The 17744-nt window shown below is 39.9% G+C and overlaps 3 protein-coding genes across 3 annotated transcripts in view; 2 read left to right on the plus strand and 1 right to left on the minus strand.

The window, feature by feature from the left end:
• LOC307088225 (trypsin-like) overlaps positions 1-17744 on the minus strand; it is a gene marked incomplete at both ends in the record, with an annotated part of 66459 nt that overhangs the window by 7032 nt on the left and 41683 nt on the right. The gene's annotated exons all lie outside the window — the stretch shown is intronic.
• Positions 2269-3733, plus strand: fpr1 (formyl peptide receptor 1). Its single transcript, XM_079754042.1, has one exon. It carries the CDS (start codon positions 2288-2290, stop codon positions 3416-3418), a length of 1131 nt encoding a protein of 376 aa, XP_079610168.1. The 5' UTR covers positions 2269-2287; the 3' UTR covers positions 3419-3733.
• Positions 6809-17642, plus strand: LOC307088210 (zinc finger Y-chromosomal protein 1). Its single transcript, XM_079754027.1, has 2 exons — positions 6809-7012; positions 15325-17642. Exon 2 carries the CDS (start codon positions 15517-15519, stop codon positions 17236-17238), a length of 1722 nt encoding a protein of 573 aa, XP_079610153.1. The 5' UTR covers positions 6809-7012; positions 15325-15516; the 3' UTR covers positions 17239-17642.

Genomic DNA, 17744 nt, shown 5'->3' on the forward strand with positions numbered 1-17744 from the left:
GCAAACACAAGATCCTACGGTCTGATTCTATGGTTATAAGAAATTACGAGTATATTCATTACATTATATTATATCCCAAATGGTTTTGTTGGTTTGGTTTGGTTTTGTTGTTAGTCAACTTTGAATGGGATTCCGTTTTGAGATGGATGAATCCTGTCTCTGCGTATGGTCAGAGTCTTACAAAATATATCCGATACAATCTTGCCAGCTTTAACCAGATATTTCCACAGAGCACTTGGAGGCCCACTGTGGTCTTCTGCAGATGTAAGCAGATGTGTTATGAAGGAATGAGAAACACGTGGGAGGTACATGGATTTGATCAGTTGGGGTAGGGCTTCCTTTCCCTTCTCTCTCCATCATGTCAGGTTGATGTTCAGTCCCTTGAGGAAACATCCCCCCACCTTCGTGACTCGTTCTTGATCATATTATATTCTCGTGTTCTCTTACAATTGTGTTCACCACCCGTTCACACATTTCTGAAATCTTTCTAAAGCATCTCGGACATTAAAGCTTTAACACTGAATACATGCACTGGATTGGTTTTAAACCTGCCAGGGAAATGAGGGAAAGAACATTGATTCCAAAAAGCCATAGTCTGAGTGTTTATAGGTGAATTTTATTATTTCTAATAAAATAATGATATCCTGATTAGACAATGATTGCAGCGCAATAATATAGAAAACAATATTTTATTATCCAGTTGAATACAATTACACTCTTTTGCATTTGCAAAGTTTAATTCTTCTGAAATGTTTGTTTATTTAAAAACTATTCTCTGCAGGACAAAGAAATCAAAAATCCTGACTAGTGTTAGACAGATGTCACCGCTATAATAACATACATTAGTACTATAGTTATGGATTAAACCTGGTTGCCTTTGTGTGCAGGTCTGCGTTAGAGACAACAGCTCAGTGGACAGTGTCAGCAAGGGAGTGGCCCTCCCTGTTGGCAGCCCTAAATTAGTGACAGATGTTGTGACTCTCACTTACTTTGGATTACAGTGGAGCCAGGGGATGTTAAAATGCGTATGGCCCAAGGTTGAGTCAAAACAGTCAACGCAAAACCATCCCGTACAACCTCAACATGGGCTCAAGCCACCCACAGGGGACCTGGCTTCTAGTACACCACAGTTGTCTTCTAGTCTTTTCAGCCTGCATCTCCTTAATCCATCGTTTTTTTGATAGGTAACCTATATAAACACTGTTTTAAAAAAACGTATAAGTTAAGTTACGTTTAGTTTATAGTGTAGCGTAGTTTTTGTATCTTCGAATTACTATGTTTTATAATGAATGTTTGATTCCTTAAGAATGGTATAGGCCTTAATGTGGCTCGTTTTGAAGATTTGCTACAAATCTTGGCTACAAATGAAAAACAATTATTTGTAATTGTTCGTATTATACATTGATGTAGGAGGCTATAGTACCGCCCCGGGGAGAAGGGTTGACGTCACAAGGTTTCTAAGAGCGAGAAGAGGTTGGTGCCTCGCAGCATTCATCCACTATAGTTGGACTCAGTCTTGCTGGTCGCTACTTCACACCAGAAACAATAGAGTAAGGTAAGTGAGACAACAACGATATACAGTGTGCATCATACAAATGTAACAGACGGGTATTGATCCGTCATCCGTCAAGGAAAATAGTTTGAAAACTATTAAGTAGTATACAAAGCAAAGCATGGGCTATATTTTGTGTTCCTGGCAGCCGGTTTCTCCAGCCATAGAAATAACATTTTTGTTTTGCTCGTTAGTCAATAATTGAGTGTACGTAAACGTCAATATATTTACTATAGATACTTGAAAAGTGCTATCTAAAAATTCGCATGATCAAATTAAGATTTATATCTATATATCTATAAAAAGACCATGATGTTGACTAATTGGCAAGTTCAACATTATATTTAAATGTACATTTTCTCAAAAGATCAATCCTCAAATCTATATGCAGGCTTCTATTTAAACAAGACTTTCATGTAATATTTTATTTTGACTGTGAAAAATAATCTCCCGTTTCATAAAGATATAACAGGAAAAATGTGTTTGTAGGCTAAAATTCGAATGTTTTCATATCGTAGGTATGTTTGTAAGAACCATAATTGTATTTATTAACAAAATTGTCATTGTCCTGTACATATTTCGCCAATTGTCCCAACATTTCGCACGCTCATTTGAAAGTTCTTGAAGACCGTCACAGCCATCTGGTGGTCAATGTTAAAACATGACGAAAGGATAAATTTACCAAATGAGAAATTATTATTTTTTGTTTAATTTGCTATTGCAGGTCTGAAGACAATGATGGACATCATTAGCACTACACCCTACTATCACAGCAATGTCACAGACCTGTCCTGGGGAAACGGTTCTTTTGAAGAAGAGTATGAAGACGAGGATGATCATGCTGAGCTCAGGCAATCCCTTAACATCATGTCGATTATTGTTTACTGCCTGGCCTTTGTTCTTGGGGTGCTCGGAAATGGAGTGGTCATCTGGGTCACTGGATTTAAAATGAAGAAAACGGTCAACACAATCTGGTTCCTAAACCTGGCTGTGGCTGACTTCCTCTTCACAGCATTTTTACCGCTGAGCGTGACGTACACAGCAATGGATTTCCACTGGCCGTTCGGCAAATTCATGTGCAAACTCAACAGCACTGTCGGCTTCCTCAACATGTTTGCCAGTGTGTACATTCTGGTGGTGATCAGCATCGACCGATGCGTGTCTGTGGTGTGGCCCGTTTGGGCTCAGAACCACCGGAGCGTTCGCAAGGCTTCCTGCGTGAGCCTGGGCGTCTGGGTGCTGGCATTGTTCCTCAGCTCTCCGTACTTCATCTTCAGAGACACCGGAGCATCTTTCGACGACAAGGATATTATCAACTGCTTCAGTAACTTTGCTCTCTCAGATGATTACGAAACCCCCGCCGTGATCCAGCTCCGCCAGTTTCGCCACCAGGCGATGACCATCACTCGGTTCCTCCTCGGGTTCGTGGTTCCCTTCACCGTTGTTGTGTCCTGCTATGCGGTCATAATCCATCGCCTTCGGAGGAACCGCTCCCTGGCAAGGTCAGGGCGACCTTTCAAAATAATAGCGGCTGTCATCACAGCATTCTTCCTGTGCTGGGCTCCATACCACATCATGGCTCTGATAGAGCTGGTTAACCACTTAGCTGCAGAGTTCAGTGAAACTTTGGACCATGTGACCACTATCGGGGTCCCAATCACCACCAGTCTGGCATTCTTAAACAGCTGTCTGAACCCCTTGCTGTATGTGTTTATGGGCCAGGACTTTAAGGAGAAGATCCGCAGGTCCATCTTGAAGGTGCTAGAAAGTGCCTTCCAGGAAGAGCAGTCCCGATCCGTCACATACACAAACTCAGGCTTCACGAGTCGCAGCAAAGATAGGTCCTTCTCTGATGCTGAAGTATAGGATGGTTGACATTTACAAGCCATTTCAGATTATAATATCAAGACTTTGCTTCATAAAAAAACCTGTAAGTAACTATAAGTTATTAACATGAACCAGCCGCAGAGAAGATAAACAAATAGTGCTGTTTTGAATAGATCATGCTGTTTATGTATCTATATGCTATATGAATTTACATTTACCATACCAACATGTATACACACATACATACATACATGCATACATACATACATACATACATACATACATACATACATACATACATACATACATACATACATACATGCATGCAGAAGTATTTTGATATGCGTATATTGGTTTACATACACCTATTGTGTTTGTTACTGTTATTGACAGTAACGTTATTCATTGTGTTATAAAGCTTTCACTATAATTGTTGATCTTTTTATTTTTTCCATATTTTTGATGATTGTGAATATTTGCCCACATTTGTATTATTGTTGATTTTGTTGATTTCAGAAAAAAGAGTGTATATATATGAATGTCATTGCATGCCATTCAGAACAGCCTCCTTACAGAATATATGTATATACTTCACATTTATTCTTTGAAAAATGTTTTATGTTTACTTGTGTTTAATTAGGTCCGTTTTAATCCTTGATCAGTAATAAATCATAAATATATTTCTGAAATATTTGTGTGTGTGTGTGTGTGTGTGTGTGTGTGTGTGTGTGTGTGTGTGTGTGTGTGTGTGTGTGTGTGTGTGTGTTTGTGTGTGTGTGTGTGTGAGAGAGATAGAGAGAGATGGAAGAGTTGTTTATGTTGGGGGCTGGAATTATGGAAAGCCAACAGGGTCATACATTCCCCACCATTTGGCATTTGAAAGCATTATTCCGGTACCCACCACACGTTTATAAACGCTGCCAGGAAATGTTCAGTAGGCTACATTAAATTGAACTGCTGTGTCTGTGGGACTGGCTAAAAGAAACTTAACTAGAAACGAAGTATTGGGATAATGCTTAGTGTTTTTTTTCTCCAGGCTTGAGGGAAAGTGATATGGAAATGCATCGATCGACATTCCATACGACACAGAAACTGGAACCTGAGCTCTTGAGGCAATGTTTTTATTCCCTTAACCGTGTACCCGATTTCACCAAAAAAATATATGAAATATATTTATATATAAAAATATATGAAAATATATGAAATATATTTTTTGGTCTACTGGTCAAAAAAGTAGAAAGAAAAGAAGCTGAGGAAGACTGAGGAAAAGTTACACTGGAAAGGGAAAATCAGCATTTTAAAGTGTGCCTCGGTGAGCGCCGTCTGGACCCGAGCAGGTCGAGAGGGACCCTGTGCGGACTCACAGGGGGGTATTAATACTGCATACAAGATAAAACACTGATAAAACCACTAGTTGTTTACCCCTGGTAAACTAATCAACAGGGCTCTCAAGTCTCACGCATTCGGCGTGAGACACACGCAATTCAACCCATGCACACGCTCACACGCCACACTTCGTATTTCTCACGCAGAGAAATTACCAGGATAGCGCTCACCAATTCGCGCCGCTATTTAACAGTGGAACAGGTAGCAATCAAATGGGTTTCCCGTAGGGTAACCAGACGTCGTCTTTTGCCCTGACATGCCCTCTTTTTGAGACACAAAAAAAAATGCTTGGCGGAATTTCAAAATCGTCCGGGATTTTATTAAAGCCACATACATGTTCACATTGAATTTGTGTTGCGTTTCTCTGGGTCGTTCACAAACTAGGCTACACCCTCCCCTACTCCGTTCTGTTAGCTTTGGATTGGTGGAAGTGAGTAGGGGGAGTGGTTAAGTAGAGCCTTCAGATTGAAAGGTTTGACTTACTTAGTTACCGTCATGTTTTGTATTTTTTTTTTTTTACCATTATTGTTTTATAGGGACAAACATTAACAAATTTCTCCTACAGAGGATTGATAAAATCTATTGAACAGAAATAAACACTTGGTCATACTTTACACACTTGACCACAGCATTGGCTTACTGAATGCCACAGATATATTTTAAGCATTGGACTGAATGCCACATAGATATATAATTATGTTTTTGCACGTTTGCAACGTTTAAAAGTTCAGGGAAAAGTATATGCCTCTACTGGTGTTGCTTAAGCCAATAGCCTTTTGAGGCAGTGTTGTTTCTGAATATAAGTGTTAAGGGCCAATAATGCTTACTATCATACATTAGTCACCATGTCTGTGGACACATTTGCATGCAGCCCCCCCGAATTAAGAGAGCCCTGAATTAACCTCAAAGAGTCGTGATTGTATATTTCCATATTCCAATAAACTCTGCCGATGTGAAACATGATAAGAAACTGCGATACTGCTCGGAGCAGTTTAGGAATAAAATATTAGATGGTAAAATGCAGGTTCAGAGTCGACATGTTTTGGTATAACGTTAGAAATGTTAAAGTTGGTTTAGGGTTAACCTTAACCCTTACCCTAACGCGTAAGTTATGGCGTGTTCCACAACGTGCTCCAAGACCGGAAATGAAGTCACAAAAACTCGGAAGGCTGGTGTCCGAGGCAACTGGATCACACCATTAAGGGGTGGTTATGGTGTGTTTCTGAATCATCGGACGCCAGCCTTCCGAGTTGGCGCTTCACTCTCCTGGCGATAACGAGACGGCTCGCCAGGGATGACGCTCACGCGTGTTCCCGACAGCGACCGTTCATGTGCACTTGGGAAAAAGCCAGTTGGGAATCTAAAGTTCTTCACAGCAGGGTTTTTTTATCCGATAAAAATCTGTCAGAACTAAACAGAACTTAGAAGGATCAGTCTCAAGTTTGCATGCCTTTATTTCCTTGATGCATATATCACCTACTATCCTTGCTTTTATTTATGAGAAGCAGATGCAGTTTTGCTACTGTATGAAAAGCAACACTTCACCTTATCAAGAGCTGGTTTACCAGTAGGCTACACAACGTTTCAAACTGAGCAAAGTCATGGCAACAGACGTTACAACGTCAATCAATTGTAAAGTATGTGATATGATGGTTGATTCTTTTATATTGCACGCACAGCAAGACCATGCAATGTATAAATTGGTGACCGGAATAAAGTAGCAATGTATAGGCCTAAGTGTGTAAGAGCATTTAAAATCGACATTAAAATGACCAACGTGACTACAAATGCAAAAAAAAAAAATCTCTTCACGTGCGCAGCCATTTTGTTGAAAGCGTCATCACTGCTCTCGGTGTACTCTCAGATTTCCAAAAAATGAAGTCAAAAAGGCGTGCTTCCGAGAAATGCCACAAGAAAGCTGGGAGATCTTCGACTTTCGACTCGGAATTCTGCGGCGTCCGAGGATCGAGGAACACACCATTACGTATGTTAACGACTTGATGGGTGCGCAAGCGCACTTCCAGCCATGTCCGTGAAGTCCGTTCTTAATGGTTCAACCCAAGTTTGATTTTAGTTTATCCCGTTTGTGTTGACTTTCCACGATCCCTTTTACCACCATCTTGGATTATGCTCATAACAGAACCAAACGTCTCGGCCACAGTGGATAATCGACAAAAGTGGATTACCGCCTAACATATTTATGGCGATCTGGACGACTTCAGGAAAAGTTGTTCAGCCCTCTGCCGGGTAAGTCATGTTTTCACATAACGAGGTGTTGCATGATGGAAAAGCGATCGTGTCGTCAGGATTAAACGACTTAAAGTATAACTAGTTTTCAATTTGCAAGCATGAAAATCCTTGTAGTTCTGTATCTTTGTCTGCTACCGGGGGCATTCAATTCTCCCGTTTGCAGAGCTATTTGATGAATGCTATGGTAGAGCTAGCACAGTCAATTGCGTACACACAATTCAGTAGTGGTTCATGGTAAAAGACACCCATGGTGGTTCGCCGTTTCGGACATAGTTGCGTTTATTTACGAGACACTGCTTTGTTGTTGTCTCACGATGAAGTCAAATGGTTAAAACCTAAGGGATGTAACGAACGTGCAATTAATATTTTATGACTCCGGACTTCTGAAAGAAAGTGTAACACGTGTACAAAAAATAATTAAATAGTAAATATGAATCTCATGTTCCCCCTATAATCGCTTCTTGGATACCTTAAATGTTCTTCAGCGTCTGCTTGCTGCAGAATTCGCATTGACAAGAGATCCAGCGCCCTAAAGTTACGCTACGTAAACGATGTAATAATACTGATTAAAGTTGAACAGCTGTTATGACAATCACCGTATTTAACAATCGTTTCTCTTTTGAATTCGGAGGCATGGCTTGTGATGGCAGTGGTTGTGTAGAACACATGGACGTATACTGGATGCCCTGTCCAAAATGGCAGCACATCAGCACGTAGACAATTTAAAGGCTGCGTCCGAAATTGCATCGAGCACACCGAATACTAGTCGAGACTAGCAGGATATGTCCAATATTGTACTTAAAGAATCAATGTGTTACATTTAAACTAGGTTGTCAATTACAATTACCTGGACGCCTGTTTCACTTCTGATATATAGTGATTTCAGTGAATATCCTATATTTATTTATTACACGGGTCTTCTCAATGCCATGCAAGTGAACATGTTGTTCACTTGCATGGTGCCTTCACAACTTCCGGCGGTGAATTATTTTTGATAATTCACCGTTCATTACATCCAAACTGTACGTTCACACCAAAAGCTGTAAAAGATGCAAAATCGCCGAATAGCTCAAAACGCAACGCTGTCCAAAACATTTACAGCTCATATCGCTCTTGCGAGTTTTCTTTCCATTTAAAGGAGCCGCGCTTTTTGCCTGCACGCTCGTAGTTGAGGCAAGTGCTGCTGCTGATGCCTAAAAAGCACAAGATAGTAGTAGGTTTGGTTAATAGAAAAAGAATAATAAGCATAAATACATGAAACACTGAATAACTAATTAATGGAGCGATTGCTTATATGCTAATTATAGCTTAGTTGATCGCAATTGTGTGTGTGTGTTGTATTGTTTTGTTTATTATGGAAAAGATCCGCTCAACGGGAGCATTTGTGCCAGGCAAACACACGGCTAACTGACCAATTACAAATCGATTTTTGTGCGGTATCTCCCTGCTTCTGAAATGCGCGCACATCTCCACCCACCGCTCGTCCTCTGGTCTCCATCAGCATTCCACTGTGCGACCAACCCTGTTGCGTAATGCGGATTGCGTATGCCCTCATACATTGTTGAAATCATATGCTGGATGCTTTATTCTTTCTATGTGTTTTTTAGTTAATGATCGGGCTATAATAAGACTACGTTGGCTATGCAATCGCAGACAAAAGGGGATAGTGGTTGGTGGAAACCAGGACATTTGAGCTCGGGACACGCAACTCAAAATCAGACGCACCATGATGAAGGAACAAATGTGTGGTTGGAACTAGGAACTAAAGTTCTCGCGTATGTTTACTGGGACCCACGCCGGCGAGAGACATCTAAATTCCGATTGGCTGGCGGTCATTTACAGCCGAATGGCTACTAGCTCATTTGCATAGAGTTGAGCTGTTTTCAACTCTCATTTACAGCTTTACAGCTTTAAAGCTATCGCTCAAGCGTTTTATCGCTCCTATCGCTTATGTCTAATAGAAAGTGAATGGGCGTTTATCGCTCAAAACATTTTACAACTTTTGGTGTGAATGCACAGTTAGGTGAACGACACACCATGATGCTCTTATGATTCTACTTCCGATCGCCAACTGGGGCCAGATTTTGCCCATTTGGTTTGGTTGGTGACGTATGGTTTACTAGTGACGCTTATGAATATGGCGGAACATGAACGTTTTACTCAATATAAAAGGATCAACCATCATATCACATACTGGACTATTGTTTGACATTGTAACCGTCTGTTGGCATCTACTTTGCTCAGTTTTAGCTGGTAAACCAGCTCTAGATAAGGGCAAGTGTAACTTCCATACAGTGGCAATACAATGTGCTTCTCATAAATAAAAGCAAAAGGATAATAGGTGATAAGCTGCAAGGAAATAAAGGCGTTCAAACTTGAAACTGATCCTACTAAGTTCTGTTTAGTTCTGACTTTTTTTTATCAAAATAAAAAAACCCTGCTGTGAAGAACTTTTAGATTACCAACACAGCGCACATGAAGCTGTCGGGAACACACGTAACCGTGAGCCATCACTGGCGAACCGTCTTGTTATCACCAGGACCGTGAACGTGCCTCTACTTGCTGCTGACTGAGCACAGCGTCATCAAATAGTAGATCAATACGCCACTTGTATTCTTTTCTATCACAGAAATTTCCACCAATGGCTGAATAATTTTGTTAACCATTTATTACAAAAAGATATTTGGAATAAAGAATGCATGTTTGATTGATCGTAATTAAAGGGGACTACTTTTTGAGGGAGATGAACTCAAACAGAGTATACATTTAATAAGCATGCAATACGAATAAGAAAAAGCATAATTATCAGTAATAAGTATTTGAATTGTTTTATTATGTTGGCAAGCAAGAAGTAGAATGAATGGGATAATCACCTCAAGGCAGGGCAATAAACAGTTGGATATGCCCGGCTCGTGGAAGGTTACCGCCTGAGACTAAGTCGAGAGCGGTAAGCCGTCCACAAGCTGGGCATATCAAACTGTTTATTGCCCTGCGTTGAGATGACTATCCCTTACTAATTCACAGTTGATAAGTATAATTGAAAGTTGATTTTTTTTTATTATTTTTTTGGGCTGACTATTTCTCTGCTGATCAAAACTACAAATGTAACAAATAAATTGCAAAAAGTTGAAGTTATTTTTCAGTTTGGCAAGTAGTCGTGTAATAAGCGGGATAATTTATAGAACGTCGCCGGTCATAAACGAAAATAGGCCCCTTCAGGGCGAGGCAAGACACCTCCACTGCGCGTCGGTGTCCTGTTCGCACTGTCTGGGCTTATTTTCCCGATAATGACCGGCGTTCTATACATTATCCCTTACATAATGTCTAATTCGGCCGTCAACTTCACTCTGAGGCCCTGTTTACACGAGGGCGCTTGCGGGTAAAACCGACAAAATATTTTATCGGAAGTGCCTTTCGTTTAGACGGTTACGGCGTTTTTGGTGCTTAAAAATGCAAAAATCTGAAACCACCCTCCAGAGTGGAAAACTTGAATATGCTCTGCCGTAGCGTTTCCGTCTACACTGCCAGGACGCAAAACTCTGCTCACGTCGCGTACGCGTTAAAGTCACATACAGCGCACGTACATGGAAATAAACAAACATGTTGGATTATTTCCATGCGTCGGATCGTCAAGCTGCTCTGGCAGCTCTAATAAACTTACAGGAGTCTTTCCACGAAATGTACAGGATATGTACATATAGTATTACTGAACAGAGAAGGATCTGTAATTATGTTTTGGTTTTTGCGGCGCAGATAAGAGAAGAAGGAAGATTCTACGCATGCGTTCAGACATTGCAGTGTTGTGTGATAATGTATAACAGCACCACCTAGCCGCCTGACATGCATACCCAATCGAATTCCACACACTTTTGTGTCACCGTATGCACGTAGATTTGCTCCCGAAAACGCTTGTCTAAACGCGGAATAAAAAGTGAAGACGCGACGCCACACGCATTTTCTGTTCAAACTGTCATCATGTAAACGTAGCCTGAATTGATATTCGATTTAGTTCTCAAAACTGATATGTATCATACCAATGTATGTTACACATCGTAAATTGCGAACGTACATCTTATTCAAATGACATACTCCATTTTGTGTGAGTTAAATCATTCCAACCAATTTACTTCCATTCAAGATATTACATTTGTGCTCTACAAGTTGGTACCCATTGTGGAATTGAAAATTCCTTGCACATTCAAGCGAAAACAATCAGTTTTCCTTTGATGCGGTTCAGGAATATCTCTGTAAAGACGGATTCATTGCGAAACCGCGTCAAGCTGAAGAAACACTGTAGTACATATTCCAGGCCCATAAGGGGAGCTGCTTCTGCTACGGAACTCCAGCAAAAAAAGAAAAGGAAGAGGCGAGCATGCGCATAAAGCCTGCGTGCTGTTTACAAACATACAGTCCGAGAAGAAGAAGTAACAAGAACAGCTCTTTCAGCTTCTTCTCTTCTAAATAGATTTGGTGTATGTGCCTGTCCATAATCCTCTTTTGCTTATTTTGGTAGCGGAGCAACATTAAATATTGCCCTAGCAACCCAACAAGGGACATTATCTGCGGCAGGATCATCTCAGGGGACAACGGATGTCAACTAGCCTCTTAGGCTTACTCTGGCTCACTTACAGTTTGACTGTTGATTAGTGTGCAATGTCCCTGAAATAAACCATACACGCACACATGGAAACCGTTGGGAAGATGAGAACTGTTGATCTTTTTTTAAGTAACCCTTTTTTTTTATGTGAATACATTTGCACCCGAAGAAAAATTAGACACATTAGATGGAACGCCGGGTAATTACACTATCTGGTGTTTGGCGTAGTGCTTTAGATTGCTGTGCAAAAAAAGCACATCATCCACTGTTGACGCTGTTCAGGTGTCCGAAACGGCACTCACCTGTGTCCGACACAGTAATTAACCCTTTTTTTCCCCCGTTCGTTGGGGAGCAAAAAAACGCCTATACGACGCATTCTTAAGTTTGCTGTTTTTATCAGATTCTACCAAAATGCTATACGTTGGAATTAGGGATGTGCATTTCTGGCAAAAATGAATAAGTATTCGAATTATATTCGATAATCGGTCAATAAAGAACCCCCCATGCACGCACACATGCACCTCGTATACACGCACACACAATGACACCGGGAGAGGTTTTTATGATTTGCATGAAATCAATCTGTTTATTTCAACAACTGCGCCATCAACATTCAACATCAAAATTATTTCAATGTGTGCTTAGGCAGATAGGCCTACATGCGCCGAACCAAGCCAACCGAGGATGCTGGGTTGACAAGTTACCACACTACTTGCGGAGTAATACGACAGAAAAAAAATCCACTTTCCTTGACAGCGGTCATTATATGCTTAGCAACGGTGAATTATTAAAAAAAGTATTCACCACCAGAAGTTGTGAAGGCCCATGCAAGTGAACGGAGGGTCCAACAGCATTGAGAAGAGCAGTGTAATAAATAACGATAGTCACATTCATTATTCGATTTTCTACGTGACTCCGACTATTCGACGATCGTTGCCCATCCCTAGTTGGAATGCTAAGGGCATCTCTCATGGTGAAAAATAAATCGCTATTTTAAACCACTTACAAGGCTAGAAGTAGCCCGTCACTTCTTTGGTAGTATAATGAGGGTCTTAACTAGGGCTGGGTAAAAATATCGATTCATCAATTTATTTGTTCTCAATTCAATTTTGATTCAGGATTTTTTTGAATCGATTTATTTCCAAAAAGAAGCATGCTCAGTCTTTGTAATCTAGACGCGAGTATGCCTAAATGTACATGCCCTTTTACATTTGTCCATGTTATAGTTATTACTTTTATGCTGCAAGTTTAGCTCAGGAACAATACTATACAATGGTGTATTCCTTTTTTACTAGTTAAAGCAGTATGAAATGGTTTATTCATTTTGAAATGGTTAATTCTAAATAATATTTAGGTATTTTTGTCATCTGCACAGATTATTGAATCGATATCGAAGCAATTGGATCAATATCGAATCGATATCGATTCAAGACCTAAAGAATCTAATTGAATTTAATTATGAGGTACCTGGCAATACCCAGCCCTAGTCTTAACATATAAAACGAGGCATTGATAACTTTGTAAGTGTATAGATAGTTTATTAAAAAGGACATTTTATGCACACAATACCTTCAGTAGTTCAGTACTGACGGATGTAGGGTTAGCTTCGACGGGTGAACTACTGAAGGTATTGTGTGTGTGTGTGTATAAAATGTCCTTTATAATAAACTATCTGTTCACTTACAAAGTTATCAATGCCTTGTTTAATGTGTTAAGACCCTCATTATACTACCAAAGAAGTGTTGGGCTACTTCTAGCCTTGTAAGTGGTTTAAAATAGCGATGAGAGTGGCTCTCTTACCATAAGAGATGCCCTTAGCATTCCAATATATATCGTTTTGGTAAAATCGGCTAAAAACAGCCAACTTAAAATGCGTCATATAAGCGTTTCTTTGCTCCCCAACGAACGTTTGAACTTGTTATTATTCAAAACGTATCCCAGATCCATTTTACATCGGATTTCCCCTTTTAAGTATTGTTTTTAACTGTGAAATGACCGAAAGGTTACTAAGCACTTTTTTTATTCTGAATGTATAGTATATATTTTTTATTATTGACATCGACACCAGCGTCATGACAGCGATGGTGCTGTTGGCTTATTTTCTATGTTGCATCTTCAAAAGTGCACATTAAAATGAGACACAGAATTTGAAACAGAACATTTTAATTTCTGCATCTATTATCAAAATATGTATTAGTAATACAGTGAAAATTCGTAGAAATGTGAATATTTGGTTAGCATGTTGATTTACAGTGTGTGTGCCCCTAAAATTTGTGGTTGCGCCCCTTAAGTGTTCTGTTAGGTGCCAAAGTGCTCCTAGTGAAAAAGTTAGTCTGGAGCCCTGTCCTACAATATTGGGGTGTTTCCAGCAGTAAAAAGAATGAGGCAGCCCACCTAATGTTCTTTTTTACTCCGCCCAAGCCTTCTAGGAGACATCGCACAAAATTAATTTGCATTTATCACTGCAATTTGGTCATACAACCAGCAGGTAGTCGTGGAAGACAAAGAAGACTGCAGCGCTACCTTTTGAGAACTGGTTCTGGCTCGGGCCAAAAAGTGGTGCGGCAATGCTGTGAAGATTAAGCATGTATACCAATCCAGTATTGTTAAATGCTACAGCCTAACTGAATATTGCTGCAGAACACGTGCATCCCTTGTGGCCACAGTAGGGCTGCTCGATTATGGGAAAAATCATAATCACGATTATTTTGGTCAATATTGTAATCGCGATTATTCAAACGATTATTTTTGAGTTTGAAAACATGTTGTATTTATTCAGCATGCTCTCCTAATTTTTTTTAAATCGAATCCAAATTAGATTAATCGCCCAGCCCTAGGCCACAGTATACCAATCTCTTGAAGGTTACTTCCAGCAGGATAATGTGCAATGTCACCATAACTTGGCATCCTATTTTTTATAAAGGAAGGCACTTGTTCCTGAGCACAAAGCCTGACTGTGATACTTTGATGCTGCAGCTGAACAAGATTATGTCCCATTTAATTCATTATTATTCATTTTATTTTAAAGAAGAGTTGGCAACCCTGACCAATGTGCAGCTACAAATCTTAGCTGTAACCGATGGAATCTTGATGGAATCATGTAAACTCCAAAGATCTGTATGAATTTTTCCATCATCTTGTTCCAGCTTCATGACACAAATAATGATGCAGTTCTGGGGGCAAAGTGGATTCTACCTTCTACCAAGTATAAGAACAGTTTGCCTAATGATATACTGGCAACATAGTGTAGGTCTGACATGTTTTCCCAGGTTTCTGGAGCAAGTCCCCGATCTAGATTTTCAATGGAGAGCACTGAAGAAAGCGCAAGGACTGGAGCTGGATGCCAATGTAGCAATGTTTTCAATGCATGAATATGCTGTTGAAACTTGATATTTGGGGCCGATGATGCTCAGCCATAACCCAGGAAGTCCCAACAAGTAAAAGTAGAAAAAGAGGGATGCTGAGAAAAAGAGGGAGAATCACAGACGGTAATAATGGAACAAACGTTTTTGGGAGAGGAAGGCTCACTGCTTTATCTTGAATCTATGGAGTCAATTCTAGACGGTTAGGCTCAAGGAGAAAAAAAGGATTTGACGATGGGTCCGGCCTGAAATATCGGATTTGACTTGGAAAAATCTTAGTGGACGACACACATGTATTTTATTAAATTGGTTAGTAGAATCCTAATATTGTTCTCTTTTTTTCCTCTCAGATCCTGTCCTATCACAATGGAATGGAGGGCCAAACATGAAGATTGGAATTAAATTGTTCAACCTTCCATTTTTCATTCTAGTCGCTGATGACGCGTTCCAAAATATTGAACCACTGCATTGTAATTTCCTCATTCAAACAAAAGTATGTTTGACCTTGAAGAAGTATCCATTTTACTCATGGATTGACAAATATGCCATCAGCACATGGACAACATGATAATGTCATGATGGAGGATAAATCATTGGAGAGAGCTGCCATTACACAGACGGAAGAATCAAATGCCTTCATCTGTACCGAGTGTGGTGGAGTTTTCACAAAATACTATATGATCTTGGCCCATATGTCCCGTCATGTTTCTTATGTTCCCTCCTCCGGCTCATCAAAGGTAACTGAATTCCCTAAAGAGTATGTGCTCCAGGAAAATGGTACACTGACAATGATAAATGGCAGCCAATCAGCCAATGTACCCTCCCCTACCCTATCGTTAGCGTCACCCTTGCATCCCTCGGCTTGTAATGATGCAGCTGGAGCCAAGCATACAGTAGCATCTTTGCATCTCTCTTCTTGTAACGATGCAGCTGGAGCCAAGCCTACAGCAGCATCTTTGCGTCCCTCTCCTTGCAAAGATGTTGTTGGATCCAAGCCTTCAACAGCATCTTTGCATCTCTCTTCTTGTAAAGATGCTGGACCAGCCCAGAACACAGGAAGAGGCTTTGAGTGTACCTTGTGCTTTCAGATCTTTTGGAGTAGAGAGGAATTGAGGAAACACTTGCCTAACCATTCACAAGAACGATTTTACTGCTGTGGGCTATGTGGTAAGCGTTTCCTTACACTTGACTCATTAAATATACATCGCAAAGAAAATCACAATCCTCCCAAAGCTAAGTTATTCTGTAAAGTTGAGAATCAAGGGCATACAAATGAGAAAACCTACCCTTGTAAAAAGTGTGGTTCAGTTTTTTTCTGGTTTACAGATTTTCAGACACACTCTCTCTACCATTGCAACGGTCTTAAAGAAGTAAAACAGCACTGTAAGAAACTTGAAGAGTCCCATGAAATAGGTAAACTAAATGGAACATCTTCTGATTTCAAAACATTGGCTAGTTCTCCGGAAGTTACTGATAATGCCAGTGATTGTCAGTCATACCAATGTGGTTTATGTGGGGACCGTTTCAATAAATTGGTAGCTTTGAAAGAGCATCATCTCATCCATCAAACCCAGGAAGAAATTGATCAGTTGAACCAAGAAGCTCGGATAACTTTCAGTAGGTCAACGCGTATGACCAATACAATGCAAGAAAGAGGTGCACCTGTTGGATCTAGCAACAGGAGTAGCAGTGTCCCAGCCAGACTTTATCCGTGTAAACAATGCAACAGGGTTTTCAATCACTCTAGTAGTTTATCGCGCCACATGAGGTCCCATAAGAAGACAATGCATAAATGTCCTTTTTGCAAAAAACTATTTCCTCAGCACTGTGATGTGGCAAAGCATATAGACATGTATCATCAACCTGAATTAGAAAAGCAATCTGGATTGAAACCAATGACTCATGGTTCTAGGCAGACTGCAAAAAATTCTAGATGTATTGGAAAATACAAATGTGAGGACTGCGGGAAGAAATTTGGTCTTATAAGTGTCTACCAAAGGCACCTACGATACCACAAGAAAGAACCTACTGTAAACCCTAACTTAAGTTTCAATAATTCCCCTTCCTTGGAGCTTCACATTAAAAGTAGAATAATGGCTGGTATGCCGCAAACAGTTCAGGAAAAGAATAATGCAGACATTGGAAACATGGATTCAAGTCATACTAAAAATGATCTTTATGAATGTTATGAGTGCCAACAGACATTTTCAAACTTAAAAATATTCCTTACGCACCAGAATTCCCACAGCTATAAGAACTCTTGAGTAGCTGCTGTCTGGAACAACTCCTTTCTGGTTTTGATATCTCAATAATACAAATGTGATTCTGCCAAAAATTTAATCCTCAGGGCCTTTGGTCGAAATGCTTTATGCAAGACTTCAATGAGTCTATAATTGTTTATGGGTGACCCTGTTGATGGTCTGAATCATGTACAGAACCATGCATTAATACCCAGCAACTTGATCTGAATAATGGGAAGGTGTATAGAAAATATATTGTCATGTTCATGATATGTATTAAAACAATTGGGAGCGCAATTTGGAAATATGTATTCAATATTTAATCATATCCGTTGTCTACCATTGTTTGAAGCAACTGATCCTCTAATGTGTGATTTTTAATTGAATTCATGTTTGACCCTTATGTAATCATTGTCCCATTAAATGTATCTTAACCATTTATAAAAGTTCCACTTTTTTTTGTAATGGTAAAAATGAATTTCATACATATTTCACTCCGTCACATTTCTTCTTACTTCAGAATTGTTTAC

Source organism: Pollachius pollachius, assembly GCF_949987615.1.
Source record: "Pollachius pollachius genome assembly, chromosome: 1".
Taxonomy (NCBI): Eukaryota; Metazoa; Chordata; class Actinopteri; order Gadiformes; family Gadidae; genus Pollachius; species Pollachius pollachius.